General features: G+C 34.9%; 3 protein-coding genes and 1 long non-coding RNA gene across 6 annotated transcripts in view; all 4 read left to right on the top strand.

Moving 5' to 3' along the window:
• The window catches only part of LOC109150311 (putative late blight resistance protein homolog R1B-14), a 28936-nt gene extending 18746 nt beyond the window's left edge, over positions 1–10190 (top strand). Inside the window, exon 3 of one of the 2 annotated variants that reach the window (XM_019298206.1) lies at positions 9975–10190. The gene's annotated coding sequence lies outside the window, so the exon portion shown is untranslated. The remainder of the gene's footprint in view (positions 1–9974) is intronic. The other variant, XM_019298202.1, reaches the window with a different exon arrangement.
• Positions 1791–2683, top strand: LOC109150305. The gene is made up of 2 exons (XM_019298196.1): positions 1791–2301; positions 2571–2683. The coding sequence occupies exons 1-2, from the start codon at positions 1791–1793 to the stop codon at positions 2681–2683; spliced, it is 624 nt and encodes a 207-aa protein (XP_019153741.1).
• Positions 6749–10649, top strand: LOC109150312 (putative late blight resistance protein homolog R1C-3). Of its 2 annotated transcripts, none has more exons than XM_019298209.1 (3): positions 6749–9322; positions 9430–9505; positions 10292–10649. In XM_019298209.1, exon 1 carries the CDS (start codon positions 6859–6861, stop codon positions 8938–8940), a length of 2082 nt encoding a protein of 693 aa, XP_019153754.1. In that variant the 5' UTR covers positions 6749–6858; the 3' UTR covers positions 8941–9322; positions 9430–9505; positions 10292–10649. The 2 variants fall into 2 exon arrangements, with proteins under 2 accessions (XP_019153754.1, XP_019153753.1); XM_019298208.1 differs by lacking the exon at positions 10292–10649 and adding an exon at positions 9865–10190.
• Positions 10650–13425: 2776 nt separating this feature from the next.
• LOC109150292 lies at positions 13426–14489 on the top strand. The gene is made up of 3 exons (XR_002049121.1): positions 13426–13631; positions 13758–13860; positions 14433–14489. It is a non-coding gene; the product is annotated as an uncharacterized LOC109150292 (long non-coding RNA).
• The last annotated feature ends 1741 nt before the right edge of the window (positions 14490–16230 follow it).

The following is a 16230-nucleotide window of genomic DNA, read 5'->3' as shown; positions in this document are numbered from 1 at the left end:
GATAGAATTGAAAGATCACCGATGAAAACCCAGGAGAAACCCTAGTAGGAACGCAAAAACCCTAGAGGAAATTTTCTAGAGAGAGATTTTTTAATGCTTAAAAATGAGATTCCAATTATACCGCCAGATGGCTCGTTTGTGGCAGCAAGGAGTAGCAAGTTACCAATTTGCTTTTCACCACTTATGGCGGAGGCCCAGGCATACAAGGAGGCTTTGTCCTGGCTACTTGAACGGGGCAACACATCAGTAAGTATACTCACGGATTGTATGGAGTTGACGGCGATTATCAGGCATCATCACACGCCAATCCATTCCTACGTTGGGGTCACAGTTGATCAGTGCAGAACATTTATGTTATTATTTAATCGTATTACCTTGGATTACATCTCTAGGCAGATTAATTTACATGCGCATACTTTAGCTACATTAGCATTTACTCATGATCAAGATATGTACTGGAATGCTATCCCACCTGACGCTATTTCAGCTTTGATTCATTAATACAATCGCAAGATTGACCTTCAAAAAAAAGGCAAGGACTCAGGAGTAAAGACTATATTAAAAACAAATTAATAAATTAAAGGAAAAAGTGTCAAATTGGTCCTCTAAGTCAAGTGGATAGTGCAATTGGGTCCTCTGAGTAAAAAACGTTTCATTCAAGTGCCTTAAATCAGTAAAATTGTTCAATTAACTCCAATTTGACTTGTTTATCAAGTTAAATCAATACGGTATTGACATGTGTCCTTCGTATTTTTTTTTTGTTTAAAAGTGATTTTTATTTATTAAAATTAAAAATATTTTTTATTATAACTAATTTTATATAAAATAATTAATTAAAATCTTTTATTTAAAAAAAAAAAAAAAACTAAATATGCCGGAGACGATCTCTAGCAGCCTTCGTCTCCATGGCCCAATTGCACTATCCACTTGACTTAAGAGAATACAAGTAAAATAAACTCTAACAAAATTATGGGTTTTAGTGACAGAATGGAGTGGAACTTTCTAGAAAGGATGCTGACTGTTATGGGTTTTAGTGAGAAGTGGATAAAACTCATTATGCTGTGTGTAACGACTGTTAGTTATACTGTAATGGTCAATGGTATAGCAGGGGGCGTGTAAAACCAACCAGGGGACTCAGGCAGGGAGACCTTCTCTCTCCGTATCTATTTATTATTTGTGCAGAGGCTCTCTCGATGATATTACAGTATGAACAGTTGGCAGGCTCTATACATGGATGCAGAGTAGCAAGGGGGGCACCGCCTGTATCACACTTATTTTTTACGGATGATAGTCTCCTATTTTTTAAAGCAAATATCCAGGAGGCGGGAGTTATAAGGCAGTGCCTTGCAAGGTATGAGAAATTGTCAGGCCAGGTGGTCAATTATAATAAATCTAATATATGTTTTAGCAGAAATACCCAGGAGAATGACAGGGCACAGGTAGCGGATTGTCTGGGGGTGGTGCAAGCACCCAATTTTGGGAAATATTTGGGCTTACCTTCCTTTGTAGGGAGAAATAAGAGAGCTGTTTTTTCATATGTGGAGGAGAGGATCTGGCAACGAATTGGTTCGTGGAGTAAAAAGTTACTTTCTCAGGCTGGTAAGGAAGTATTGTTGAAAAGTGTAGCGCAATCTATGCCTACCTATTCAATGAGCGTCTTTTTGTTACCTGAGACAGTTTGTCAGTCAATTGAGCGAACTATGAATAAGTATTGGTGGGGGAATGGAAGAGACAGGGGAATACATTAGAAGGCTTGGGACAGGTTGTGCATACCAAAAAAGTATGGTGGTATGGGTTTTAAACAGCTAAGGGCTTTTAATCTAGCTATGCTGGGAAAACTGGCATGGCGTTTTTTGACGGACCCAGGAACGCTCGCAGCTAAAATCTATAAGGCAAGGTATTATCCCACAACCAGTTTTACAGATGCAACTATTGGCAATTGCCCAAGTTACTGTTGGGGAAGTATAATGGCAGCCCATGCAATGGTAGTCTCAGGGGTGCGAAGGAGGATTGGGAATGGACAGACAACTTTAATATGGGGGCATCCGTGGTTACGAGATAATCCTAGCCCATTGATTCAAACAGAAATGCCAGAACAATTGAGGGAGGCACGGGTTGCAGGATTAATTGATTTACAGACTCATACCTGGGATCCACATATTTTATCTGACTTGTTTATTCCTGAGGATGTGGAGCGAATAAATATGATCCCTATTAGTCCTGATTACGAAGACTCATGGTATTGGATGAGTGACCCAAAGGGGACATATACAGTCAAGAATGCCTATAGGCGTATTGTGGGTGACTATGAAAATAATCCCGTGATTTTTAATAAATGGATTACAATGTGGAAAGTAAAAGTCCCCCCAAATGGAAAACTTTCTTGTGGAGAGCCATATGTGACATTTTGCCAACAACCATTAACTTGATATTTAAAAGGGTGGAGGTGGACCCAACATGCCCAATGTGTGGTTTAGATCATGAAGATGTGTTACATGCTTTAGTGCTCTGTGAATATTCTAGACTTGTATGGAATATAACACAATTGCCTATCACTAATATTATTGCAGCCTCTTTTACAACATGGTTAAAAGGGGCTATGGCGGTCTTGACGGAGAAGCAGACCCGGTTGATGGTAGCAATATTATATTATATCTGGAGAGCCCGGAATTCAGCTGTCTGAAAGGGATCAATGACGCGGCCTGTCCAGTTAGCCAGAGCAGCAACCGTAGCGCTACAGGCATACGGCGCTGCCCAGGCCAGCCGTACCGAGCCGGCAGCGGCTTCGGAGCATTTAACCGAACCAAGGGAGGGCGGTCTACGGTGTTATGTGGACGCGAGTTACCGACACGACACAGGCGAGGCTACGTAGGGCATGTTGATTATAGCGCCAGATGGCTCTTTTGTGGCAGCAAGGAATGGCAAATTACCGATTTGTTTTTCACCACTTATGGCGAAGGCCCAAGCATACAAGGAAGCACTGTCCTGGTTACTTGAACGGAACAACACATCAGTAAGTTTACTCACGGATTGCATGGAATTGACTACGATTATCCGGCACCAACACACGCCGATCCATTCGTACGTTGGGGTCACAATTGACCAATGCAGAACACTTATGTCTTTATTTAATCGTATTACTTTGGATTACATCTCTAGACAGGTTAATTTACATGCGCATACTTTAGCTTCGTTTGCTTTTACACAGGATCAAGCTATGTACTGGGATGCTATCCCACCTGACACTATTTCGGCTTTGATTCATTAATACAATCGCAAGATTGACCTTCAAAAAAAAAAAAAAAAACTCTAACAAAATTGTATTTGGTTTAGGTACTTGAATCTTAATGTTCATTGTTCACCGTGTGTAAATTCGAAGATCGAATTAGGGATCCAAATTAATGCTACTATACACCTTTAATAAAGGCACGGTTTAGGATGGAATTATCTTCCATAAATTCTTCTGTGAAAAAATATCACTTTTGATCCCTTCATTATTATACTTCTGGAAGAATACTACATTTGCTTCTTCTGAAAGGAGCACTTTTAGTAATAGTTGGCCGGAAAATTGAACGTTCAATTTTTCAACCAACTATTGTCAGAAGTACTCAATATGTCAGATTAAATATTATCAAATTAAATAATTAATTGTGACTTAATAATTAAATAATAGCTGCTAGGTGAAAATTGAATTTTCTCAATTATTTATTTTGGAGAAAAAGATCAAATAAATCCTCAAACTTTATGTATAAAGTCGATTATACCCATAAACATGACAAAATTATAATTAGACCCATAAAGATATCATTTTGATGCATTGAAGCCCAACAACCAGTTAATGACTTGCTATTGTAGGTCATTAAAATTCCGACGACATTCTAATTAACTCCGACAAATTTCTAACAACATTTGAAAAAAAAACACGGAGAAGTGACCAAAAGGTCACATGCCATAGAAGACAACCATAAAAACTATAAAATAAAGAAATTAAAGAAAAAAAATTACTTTTAAATTTTTTTGAGTTGTGAGTCGGACTAGGTCAAAATTTTTATTTTTTGACACAGTTCGACCTGACTCGATTTGTTCTCGCGTTCTCATCTAATCAAGTGTTCTCATATGATCATATATATATATATATATATATATATATATATATATATATATATATATATATATATATATATATATATATATATATATATATATATATATATATATATATAATCGCACTCAAGTGCGAATGCTTCACCCAGGCGCGAAATAGGAATGAATTCTGTCCGTCCACGTGTCCAGATCTAATGGATGAGAAACACTGATTTTTTTAAAAAACGCGATGGCATTTTCGCAAATAATTGAACATCGAAGTGTAAGTAAAATGTAGTACAAGTGCATGTGAAATGTATTATAGGTGCAAGTAAAAATTTACATTGAACATCAATACTTAGTTGCACCTATAGTTCTAAGTAGTTGCACTTATAGTTATAAGTAGTTGCATACATAGTTATAAGTAGTTGCACCTAGGTGTATGAATGTTTGCGAGTGGTTTTCAGGGGTATTACTACCCGCTGAACTCAGACCAATGAATGTTAACTAGGTAAAATCACATGCACTTATAGGTGAAAGTAGGTGCACCTATAGTTATAAGTAGTTGCACCTATAGTTATAAATAGTTGCACATATAGTTATAAGCACACCCAGGTGCATGAATGTTTGCGGAAAGTGAATGCTAACAAGGCAAAATTACATGCACTTATAGGTGAAAGTAGGTGCACTTGTAAGTTATTTTACTTGCACTTCGATGTTCAATTATTTACGAAAATGCCACCGCATTTTTTTTAAGTTATTAGATCTGGACACGTGTCGCGCGCTGATTCGTTCGCATATTCCTTCCTGGGCACTTATTCGCACCTGAGTGCATCCCTATATATATATATATATATATATATATATATATATATATATATATATATATAGGATCATATTAGAACACTTGATTAGGTGAGAACGGAGAACAAATCGTGTTCATCCATTTAACTAATTTTAATGATCTAGATTAAGTGTGTACAAACGCGGATTAAATATGTGTAAATGTGATTAAGTGTGTGCAAATGCGATTGATCTAGACGATTAAATAATATTAGATGAATGTACACAATTTATTCTCATGTTCTCACCTAAACAAGTATTATTATTATAATTTCTTTCCCTCCTAATTTCTCCTTTCCCACCAAATGCCATGTAAATTCACAGTCAATTGATTAAGATCAAATAAGTCTACCAGCAGCAACAATAGTGGCTTTTTTTCTTTTTTCTTTTTCTTTTTTTTTTTTTTTGTCTTTCGTTTTGGCACTTTCAAAACATTTAGGACCCTCATACTCTTTTATCTTTCTTTAAAGTAGCTTTTGAAAAGCAGCTTTATCGTTTTCTTTTTCTATTAGCTTTTTCATTTAGCCCCACCATAGTATGATGGTATTGACTTTTCGTTTTAAATTTTCGAAGGATAAGGGTCATATAAATCTCTAAATTATATTGATTTATACAATTAGACTTTTCAATTTTAAAAAATTTTAATTAGAACCTCATACTTTATAAAAAAGTGCAATTAATACTATTTGCAGGTTGACTTTAAGTTAAAGATCAACTACTTGATTATTGAATTTTTTAAATTGATTTAGCTAGCTGATGTCATTTTCACATATTTTTAAAAATAATATATTATATTAAATTTAATTTTTAATTAATAATTATAATCATAAATTAAGAATTAAAAAAATCTTCTAAATTTTATTCGTAGGTCACCCATAGAAATTGCAATTCCATATTAAATGACTATTTTATCCTTATTATTATTATTATTATTATTATTATTATTATTATCATTATATTATTATTATTATTATTATTATTATTATTATTATTATTATTATACAATAACATTTTAATTTTTATTCATTCTTCCCTTTCAATTCCGACCATTATATTCAAGTCTACCAAACAATGTAATTTAAATTATCACTTTATTCTTTTTCCCACCGAATTACAATTTTTTTCCACCATAATTCCCTCGAGCTCTACTACATGTACTCCCAAATCTTACTCCCTCAAATTTACTCCCTGATGTGGCGGACTCTGATAAGTTATTTTCTTCGTTCATGTGGGCACCTGTCAAAGTGTTTACATCAATATTTTAAGTGTGAGAGTAAAAGTTGGTGGTAGAGAATGTGAGTACATGTAGTATTTTTCAATTCCCTCCTCCAACCAAACGCCCTATAATTAGGGGTGTTCAATTGGTTAACCGAAATTTTTAAAATTTTAACCGTTAGCCGAACCAAATTTTGTATTACCGAATTAACCGAACCACATTTTTTTTTGTTAATCGTTCGGTTAACCGATTAATGGAACTTTTTTAAACTAAAGTTTTAAATCCTAAAAATAATTCCTATAATAATAAATCCAATTAAAATAATATATATAATAATAAATCCATAAGAAAATATACAAAAATAATATCATAACAACATTACAAATTTATAAGAATTTTACATATTAAATTATATATTTAAAATTTCGATTAACTGAAGTTTGAAACCGAATTAATCGTTAATCGAAATTTAAAAAAATCTGTAATCATTAACCAAATAAAAAAATTAGTTTAAAAAAATAGTTAATCAGACTATCGGTTCAGTCTGTTAACCAAAAATTTACAAACATTACACCCCCTACCTGTAATTAAAATTTGTCATCTACCCATCATAGTTGTTCCAGATTTTAGACCAAACTTTGATTTGAAACCCCAGACTTCATACCATCTATCTCTCTGCACTAAAGCTAGCGCGATAGAATTAGTACATACACTGAATGGCTTATGTTGTTGTAACTTCTTTACTGGGAATAGTAGATCATCAACTTCTGAAACGCCATCCACCAATTTTTGATGATACACAGATAGCGAAATCCTTGTCTGAGAAGCTGGGCTTTGTCCAAGCCATTCTATCAGCGAAAAAAACCATAAATCAAGAACTAGAGGCAAAAATCAGAGACGTAGCTGTTGAAGCAGAGGCTGAAATTGAGTCACAACTCGGAGCGATTTACTTGGCCAATAAAGATTCTGTAGCCGAGGCTTCTGATGGGCTTCACCAGATCTTGAGGAAAGTGTTAAAAGATATCGAGTCACTTGAAATCAGGATCCAAAATGAAAAGGAAAACAACCCTGGGAATAAAATGATAGGATGCGAGGATGAATTTGGGAAAATAATGAGCATGGTCGTAGATCACCAGTTTTATAAAGATCGGATAGTCATCCCAATTACAGGCATGGGTGGCATCGGAAAGACAACACTAGCTAAAAAAGTCTACGAAGATCCACTTATTATGTCTCAATTCGATGCTCGAGCATGGGCAGTTGTGTCTCAAGAATACCAGCTTAAAGAGATGCTCATACACCTTTTACATTGCACCAACCCGAAAACCACCAAACTTTACAGCGAGGATTGTGGTAAGCTAAAAGAAGAACTGCGCAAAAGTTTGTTGGGTAGAAGGTATTTGCTTGTCATAGATGACATATGGAGCCATAAACCGTGGGATGAAATCATTCAATGTTTTCCAGACAATATCAATGGAAGTCGAATCCTGATCACTACACGAGAGAAAGCTGTGGCTGAATACGCAATAAAATCAAGTGAGAGTAGTTATATTCATCCCTCACGTTTTCTGGACACACAAGAAAGTTGGGATCTATTTGAGACAAAGGTTTTTGGGGGAAAAGATTCCTGCAAGCCTGAGCTTGAGCCAATTGGAAGATGTATTGTTAAGAAATGCCAAGGATTGCCACTTGCCATTATTGTGATAGCAGGAGTTTTAACAGCACTGGAAGACAAGTCACCCCAGGCCTGGCAAGATGTTTTTGAAAATATGAACTCATCATTCGATCCTGGTAAGAAGCTTTTAGGAATGCTCTCTTTGAGCTACAACTATTTGCCTAGTCACTTGAAAGCTTGTTTAATTTATTTGGGAGTTTTTCTGGAAGACAGTGAAATTCCTGTTAGCAAATTGATCGACTTATGGGTTGCAGAAGGATTTTTAAAGGAGGAGGGGGATAAGAGTTTGGAAGAAGGGGCGGAGAGTTACTTGCACGATCTCATTAATCGAAATCTAGTTCAAGTTAGCAAGCAAAGCTTAGATGGCAAACTCAAGTCAATTAAGCTTCATGATATGTTGTCTGACTTGTGCAAGAAAGAAGCTCAAAGGGAAAAATTTTTAAGTGTTGAAAAGCAATTACAATCTGGAGACTCCAGAGATTGTCGTTGGATCAGCAGCACATCTACTTACTGGCCTACTTCTCATAAAGTTCATTCCATTATGTACTTTGGTAAGGATGTACACCTTGCAAAGTCCATGTTGGTATTCTCAGGCTTGAAGATGTTGAGAGTATTGGACTTATCATTAATAAAATGTTGGTATGGCTTGCCTACTGAACTAGAGGATTTGGTTCACTTGCGATACTTGTCTTTATCTGCTTTAGGCTCTATTGGTAACTTTAAGCTGATTAAGCTTAAAAATTTGCAAACTCTCATTTTTCGCTCGTGGAAGAAAGGATGTCGTTTGCAATTGCCTCGAGATATTTTGGAATTGCCATGGTTAAGGCACGTGCACGTTGACAAGATATCTTCGCTATATCTGCCACAACAGGTTCAAGAAAATCTGAAGACTCTGCTTTGGTTGAAAGTTATTGGCCAAGACTCAAGAACAACGGACTTTACAAAAGTTCCAAAGTTGAAGGAACTATGTGTTTACATTGACAATGAACTGCTGCCTAGTGCTTTTGACAGTCTTGTCAAGTTGAATTTGCTTGAGAAATTAAAAATTGAAATGGGAAGTGTTAAGCGCTTTTATTTTCCAACTACTCTTCCAAAAAAACCTCAAAAAGTTGACTCTTCGTAGTACTTATCTTCCGTGGAAGGACATGGACATTATTAGAAGCTTGCAAAACCTCGAGGTTCTCAAGCTGAAAAATTTCGCATTCTATGGTCCAGAGTGGAAACTACAAGATGGTTTGTTTCCTAAATTAAAGCACCTTGTCATTGCACATTCAAATCTCAAATGCTGGAATGCAGATGCTGAGAATTTCCCCAAACTGGAGTGCCTAATCCTAAAATTTTGCTGGGACTTGAAAAAACTTCCAAATGACAGTTTTGGATATACACTGCGACTAGTAGAGATAGACAGTTGTTATCCTTCCCTCGTGAAATCTGCAAAGGAAATTCAAAAAGAGCAACAAAACCTTGGCAATGATGAACTTGTTATTCGTGATCTTGGAGCTAAGGTTGATATCCTATTCTCCTTCTTGATATTGAAATAATATTAATATTCTGTGTATTCTTTTTTTCTTATGTCTTTCAATTTTCTTCCCATTGTAAACTTTTTCCATAGATTGGGTTGCCATACAACGAAAACTCTGAAGAAGAGAATGAAAACTGTGAATAAGTCAAAACTGCTTGCAGGCAAGGTATGTATATCTATGCACCATGTGCATCAATCTCCTTTTATGTATATCTATTTAGTTCAAAGGCACTGTTCTATTTGCAAAAGAATTGACTTTTTTACTTTTAACTTATCATTCTTAAAGGGGATTTTATAGAAGGTATTTCAATGAACGTTATGCTTCTGAGCATTTATTCACACACAATGACACAATGAATATTTACTTAAGATAAGTTTAGCAAGGTGAGTTAGGAGTCATGGTATAAGTTAGGTGGCTCTGTTGTTATCATATTGTAATCGCAATATGGTTGTGACTCTGTGAGGTTCAAACCAATTGCATCTACTTCTTTATAACTCATCATATAAAATAATTTATTGTTTTAGGTGGCAGATGAACCTGCAATACATATAAAGTTATCCAATTTTGTGCTTGTGAGAAGGGTGATGCCTAAACTCTTTGGAAGATGCCATTTGATCTGTCAAAATTTGTATAGGTAGAAGAAGAAGAATTCAAGTTTGTTGAGGTCTTGCAATGGCAGATGATTCCTCAAGAAGCTGCAAGTCCATTAGGATCGCGCAAATTTCTTTCTAATCTTGTCTTGATTGTTCAAGTCCTGTGTGTTCTTCTCTGCTGTTCTTGAATTTTCAAACTCTCTTGTTACAGATGTTCATTGTGATTGTTATCTATATTGCTAGGGATATCGAAATTACACACTGATGTTCAAATTCTATATCTCCAGAATTAGTTGGTGTGTATTAGAACCAAGATTGAAGATCATTCCCACTATTTCATAAATCTTTGATTTTGCAGGGGATGAACGATAGAAGTCATGGAGATTTATTTATTTGTTTCGGGTGACATGAAAAACATGTAGTCATTACTCAATGGCGTAGACTTCGCCTTGTAGTTTTAGTCAGCAAAAGATCACATAGAGATAAACTTTCTTATGGCGTGTTTGGTTCATGGAATAGGTCGGGAATAGACCTTTACTTGGTGGATTCTCATTGTATACTCCAACTTTTACTCCTTCTCACATGTTCTTGATGTACAGTGGCAGAGCCATAATGGGGGCAATCACCCCCACCACATTTGTATATATATTGTGTATAGGTCCCTTGTATATACAATGTTAACTTATAAATACTAAATTTGCATAAGTTTAAACAAATGATGAGTTAGTTTAGATGGTAAGATATTTAATTTTTCCTTAAATGTTAGGGGTTTAAAACCTAAATTTATATTGAGATTAACTTTTAATTGAATTTTTTATTTGTAACATTCCGTTTTTAATCTTATTTTTTAATATTAATAGTGATATCAGTTATTTATAATATATTTTCTATTCGAACTATTTTATCTAATTAATTATATTTCATATTTTGTGAAACATTGTGTTTTATTATATTTCATATTTTGTTCCCTTCAAAAAAATATTTCATATTTTGTTTTGAATATTTTTTAATCTCATGTTGGTGTATTTTAATTTTGTATCCTAATTAACAATATTTATGACTCGACTTTTAAGTATTTTACAAAATATTTCATTGGTTTTTAATTTTTCGCCCCAGAGACGAAGATTTCTAGATCCATCCCTGTTGATGTAGACATTTTTTTGTACACCTACATTATAAAAATAACCAATCTTTATTGCCACCTAAGGAAATAGAAGTAAGAGAGTAGAATTTGAGAGAAATCTATTTTAATCTCAAAAGTAAGACATTTTACAGAGCTGTCCAGCATTTGTGTTCATTTTCCAACAATGACATTATTCTTGGGAACCATATATTATTTTGATTTGATAGATAAGACCAAAACATTAACACTTGAAGGAATCCAAAATACCAAAGAGACAGAACAACAACAATCCTAACGATTAGTTCAAGGAAACCCATTAACGATGCTATTAAGAATATTACTCAATTGTAATCAAATCAGTGAGTTGTGAGTACGAGAAATGAGGTGAATTTTCCAGTAGCAGCATTAGGATTAAAAGAAATGGGAAATGACATGTTTGCCATCAACCCTTAACGTCCACTTGACAGCAACCCTAACGGAGGACCATATACATGTGGTTATTTAAAAAAAGACGGAGGACTTCTCATGGTCGTTTAAAAGTCGGATGATCAGGACTGGTATATCGTTAATACTCGGAGGACCATTGAAGGTATTAACTCTATTTTGTAGTTATTATGTTTTATATACATATATAAATTTAGTTCGGATATTAAATACAAAAATCTTACATATATTATACTTAAAAGTAAAAGAAATTAAATTTATTCCATTTAAACTAAACATATGTAAAAATATTTTAAATATAAAATATAAAAAAACACTTGAAATTAAACTTGTGTTAATTTTATAGCGTTAATCTAAAAAAAATTGAAAAATATATATTAGTAAAACATTTTCTAAACAAAAAAACAGAGAATAGAAACTGAAAAATTTAAAAATAAAAACTAGAGAACAGTTTTGTGTTAGTAAACGGGTCCTGTTTACTAACAGGAAATTTTCAAAAAATTTTGAAAATTGAAAATAGTCAAAGGTGTTTACTATTGTCTTTTCTCATTTCCAAATTGAAACTATTCTCCATTTTTGCAAGCAGGGACGGAGTCAGAAAATTCGATTGAGGAGGGCGAAACAGTACAGACGGATTCAAAATTTTTTTTCAGTAAATGCGAAACAATAAATAAATAAATTACCTAAGAAATATAGTTGCAAATATTATTAGATATGAACGAAAAATAAAACACATCAAAACTTTATAAAAATATTCATAACAAAATATGAAACATAATTAATAAAATAATTTGAATAAAAAACATATTAAAAAAGAATTGTAAAACTATGTTGATGCCAAAATTAGAACCCTTGATCTCATTATTACCAAAAATGTACTCTACCACCTAACTTAACTCACTTCTTGTTAACATTTTATAGTTTTTTTTACTAATACTAAAATATGTACTATATATACATATATACATATAAAGACTATATATGGGATGTGGATGGAGTGAGGGGGCATCCGCCCCCTGCCCCCTGCCTCCTTTGGCTTTGTACTGCCTCCGTCCTGTTTGCAAGAAATCTGAAACACAATCCAAACTTGTTTTCAAGAGTGAAAACTAGGGATGTCAACGGGGCGGGGTGGAGGCGGGGGACATACCCCCCATCCCCGCCCCCGACTTTTTTCTCATTCCCCATCCCCGTCCCCATCCCCGCCGGGGAAGGAAAAACTCCCCCCATCCCCATCCCCACGGGGATTATTCAGGGACGGGGAATCCCCACCCCGTTAATAAGTTATAAAAAAAATAAAAATTAAACATTAAAAATCATTTAAATAAATAACGCATATATATTCATCCACAACTTAAAGTAGTATTTAATATTTTACAATTAAACATGTTATTTAAATATGCATTTCCTAAGCATGACATACAATAACAATAATGCTTCTAAAATTATATATTGTATACAAAGTAATACATATGTGTGTGTTGTGTGGCTATATATATATATATATATATATATATATATATATATATATATATATATATATATATATATATATATATCGGGGACGGGGCGGGGCGGGGAGAGTACTCTCCATCCCCGCCCCCATTCCCGGCGGGGAATTCAAAATTGTCCCCATCCCCATCCCCGATCCCCTATTTTTATCTCCATTCCCGTTCTCGTAGGGACGGGAAATCGGGTTCCCCGTCGGGTGCGGGTACAATTGACATCTCTAGTGAAAACGCAGTTTTCAAAAAAAAAAAAAAGAGTGAAAACGCATGCGTGGACATAGAGGTAGTACCATCAAATCCTGTCAGCCAGATTTTATTTTTTCTTCCTTATTTTTTTCCTTTCTTCTCTACTTTAATGTGTTCAACCACCCTCCTTTTTCCTTTTATTACTTTCTTTTTCTCTTTCACACCCACCCTCCTCCACTTTACTTTCTTCTCCAACTGCTGCTTCCGTCTATTGCGATTCCTCAGGCTACTGTCTCACACCCACCCCCCATTCCTCAGGCCACCGTCGGTCTCACAGTCCACAGACCACCGCGAACTGCTGCTGCCGGCCCGCCCACGTTCCTCAGACCACTTTCGAACCTGAACGGCAAGTACTCCAGTCGGCAGTCTCCACAAGCCAGGTAATTTTGTTTTTATTGAACTATTGATATTAGAACCTGCACTTTCTTCTTCTCTTTCGAACCTGCACCCTCTTTTTTATATTAGAAATTTATTATTGTTATTTATTGCTTGATTTTTTATATTAGAAAGTTTGGGCGTGAAAGAGGGTGGCGGGTGGTGCTTGATTCACTCCAAAAGATGGAGTCATCAAAATCATAGGTTGGAACGTGCCCATCACCACGTTCTAGGGTAATGTCCTTTCTAAATCTGAAGATTTCTGTATGTATTTAGCTGTGTTTTTTCCCTATTTGTTGTTATCTCTGCTTGGATTTAGCTGTTGTTCTCATTTACTCTATGTTCCTCATATCCAAATGCTCACATAAACACATACTTAATACTTTAGTATTGGTCTCAAACTGTTTTATTGTTTATTAAATACATAAATTTTAAGAACATTGAAGGGGGGAATTTTTTTGGTTATCATACTATTTTAATCAATTGAATCTAATATTGCCTCGGTGAGAAAAGCATTGAAGAGTTTGGGATTGGCTGTGGTTCTGTTATCTACTAGAAGTTTGTTAGGGCTACTTTTGCCTGTGGTTCACCAAATCCTGTTCTTCAAAGTTGCTGGAAACAGGAAGATAAAGAAGAAAAGCAGTAGTGTTGAGGGTTGTTTTTCGTTTTTTCGTTTAAGTTTCGTTAATGGAGTCTTGTTTGTTCATCCCTGTTGCATTAATGTTCTTGTGTTTCGACTGCACAACTGCTGCTACCACCGCCTCCACGACGCCGTTGCTAATCGGAGACTCTTCCGTTTGCAGCAGATTTTATAGAGGATAGTCGAATGGTGCTCCGTCGAAGATCCAACCGTCTCTGTTCAGGTGTTTCCGGCATTATTCGTATTTAGTAGCGTTAATACTCCAATACAATCTATTCTTGTGTTTATTTCTTTGCTGTTACTAAACATTTTCAGCTTTTTGTTTACTTTAGCTTCAATTTGATCTTCCAGACGTTAAAGCCCTTTGTTTAGAAATACTCTAACCTTGAGACTGAGAGGTTGGCCCTAACCAGTTTCTTCTATTTGTTTATTTTCCACCATGTGGAAAACACTCTGTTTTATTCTTTTTCCATTTTGTATATATTTGCTTTGAGCTTGAATGGTGAATAGTTTGGGTTTTCATGTAGCAGTATTCATTGGATACGATAGTTTGCAGATATAAATGTCAGCTAAATTATTCAATATAACACTAAATTTGCAGTATGCTTCTAAAATTTTACTTATATTCTGTGTTCCCTTTTGTGCTTTAATTGTGTTAGTTCATTTGTCTTATGGTATAGAAATAAGTTTTGTGCTTTTCATTTTAAGTGAGATTCAGTACACTTTTCTTTCCTCCTTTCTATACTAACTTGTGCAATCAAACTTGGATTCATTCTCCCAGAGAAGGGTGTGCTATGAATGTTCTATTTTTCTCTTCTATTTATTCTAATTCAAAACTGATTTGTGTAAGCCCGTAGTCAGAATCTCTTAACTTTTTTGCATTTACTTTTCTCTGCTACAACAAACATACTACTTTGTTCTTAAAAAGTAAATATTTTTCCTCTTGTGTAGTAGTACACTCTTTTGCTTATTAATCCATAAATGTTTGTGTCTTTGTAGTGATCCATTCCATCATTTATGGGAATATAATCCCGGTCAAGGGGTGTGTATATATAGCTTGGATTGGCTGCCAGATCCGAGGTATGTGGTGACCTGATATAGTTTGATTGAAACTAATAGTACTTTCTAAATTTAGCACCTCTCTCAATTTAAACTGACTGTCAAGTATAGCGGTCTTTATTTGCAATATGGAGTCTTAACAGTTCATGGCTAACATGTTACTTTACACCCAAGATGAATCACTATTTTATCTCATATGATAGTTAAAATTGTATGGATACACACTTCATATGACATATGGTAATTCTTGTTGTCAATATCACTTTTTTATAAGTGTGCTTCCTCTTGTTGGTAATCCATCTTAGTTCTCTTCTGTCTAGTGTTTTAATGTGACTGTCCAAGTTATGATATAAGGTAAGCTTTAAAGGATATGGCTACTTATTTGGACCTTCCATTTGCTGATCTGTATTGGTGTGTCCTTAGCACAATAGCGCACATACATGGTTGTATTGATCTTACCAATTCTCACTCAAAATTGTCTGTGTATAACTTGGATATATGGTGGTCACTTATGGCTGCAACCTTGCTATTTATATGTAGTCTTAAACAGGAACAAGATAGAAACCCCACATCACTCCTTCGATAGATATGGTTGCAAACATGGCACATTTAGGCATTTGCAAGTTTTTTTTTCTTGGTTGCCCAAATGTATCCCCCAGCCGAAAGCCTAATCCCATTAAGTGGTAGGGGACTGGCCAAATGGTTTGCTCCATTCACATGGGCAGGGATCGAACCTCCAACCTCATGCTTAAGGGACGAGGTGCTGAACCACCACGCCAATCATGTTGGTTAGACATTTGCAAGTTAGTATACTTTTTTGATTGCTTGAATAAATTATATTTTGTATATATTGTTTTGCTTCATTATTTTTTATTTATTTATGTAAAACAAAATGCTTATTGAGT

The sequence above is a fragment of the Ipomoea nil genome, unplaced genomic scaffold, assembly GCF_001879475.1.
Source record: "Ipomoea nil cultivar Tokyo-kokei standard unplaced genomic scaffold, Asagao_1.1 scaffold2269, whole genome shotgun sequence".
Taxonomy (NCBI): Eukaryota; Viridiplantae; Streptophyta; class Magnoliopsida; order Solanales; family Convolvulaceae; genus Ipomoea; species Ipomoea nil.
This window is presented reverse-complemented; position numbering and strand designations above follow the sequence as displayed.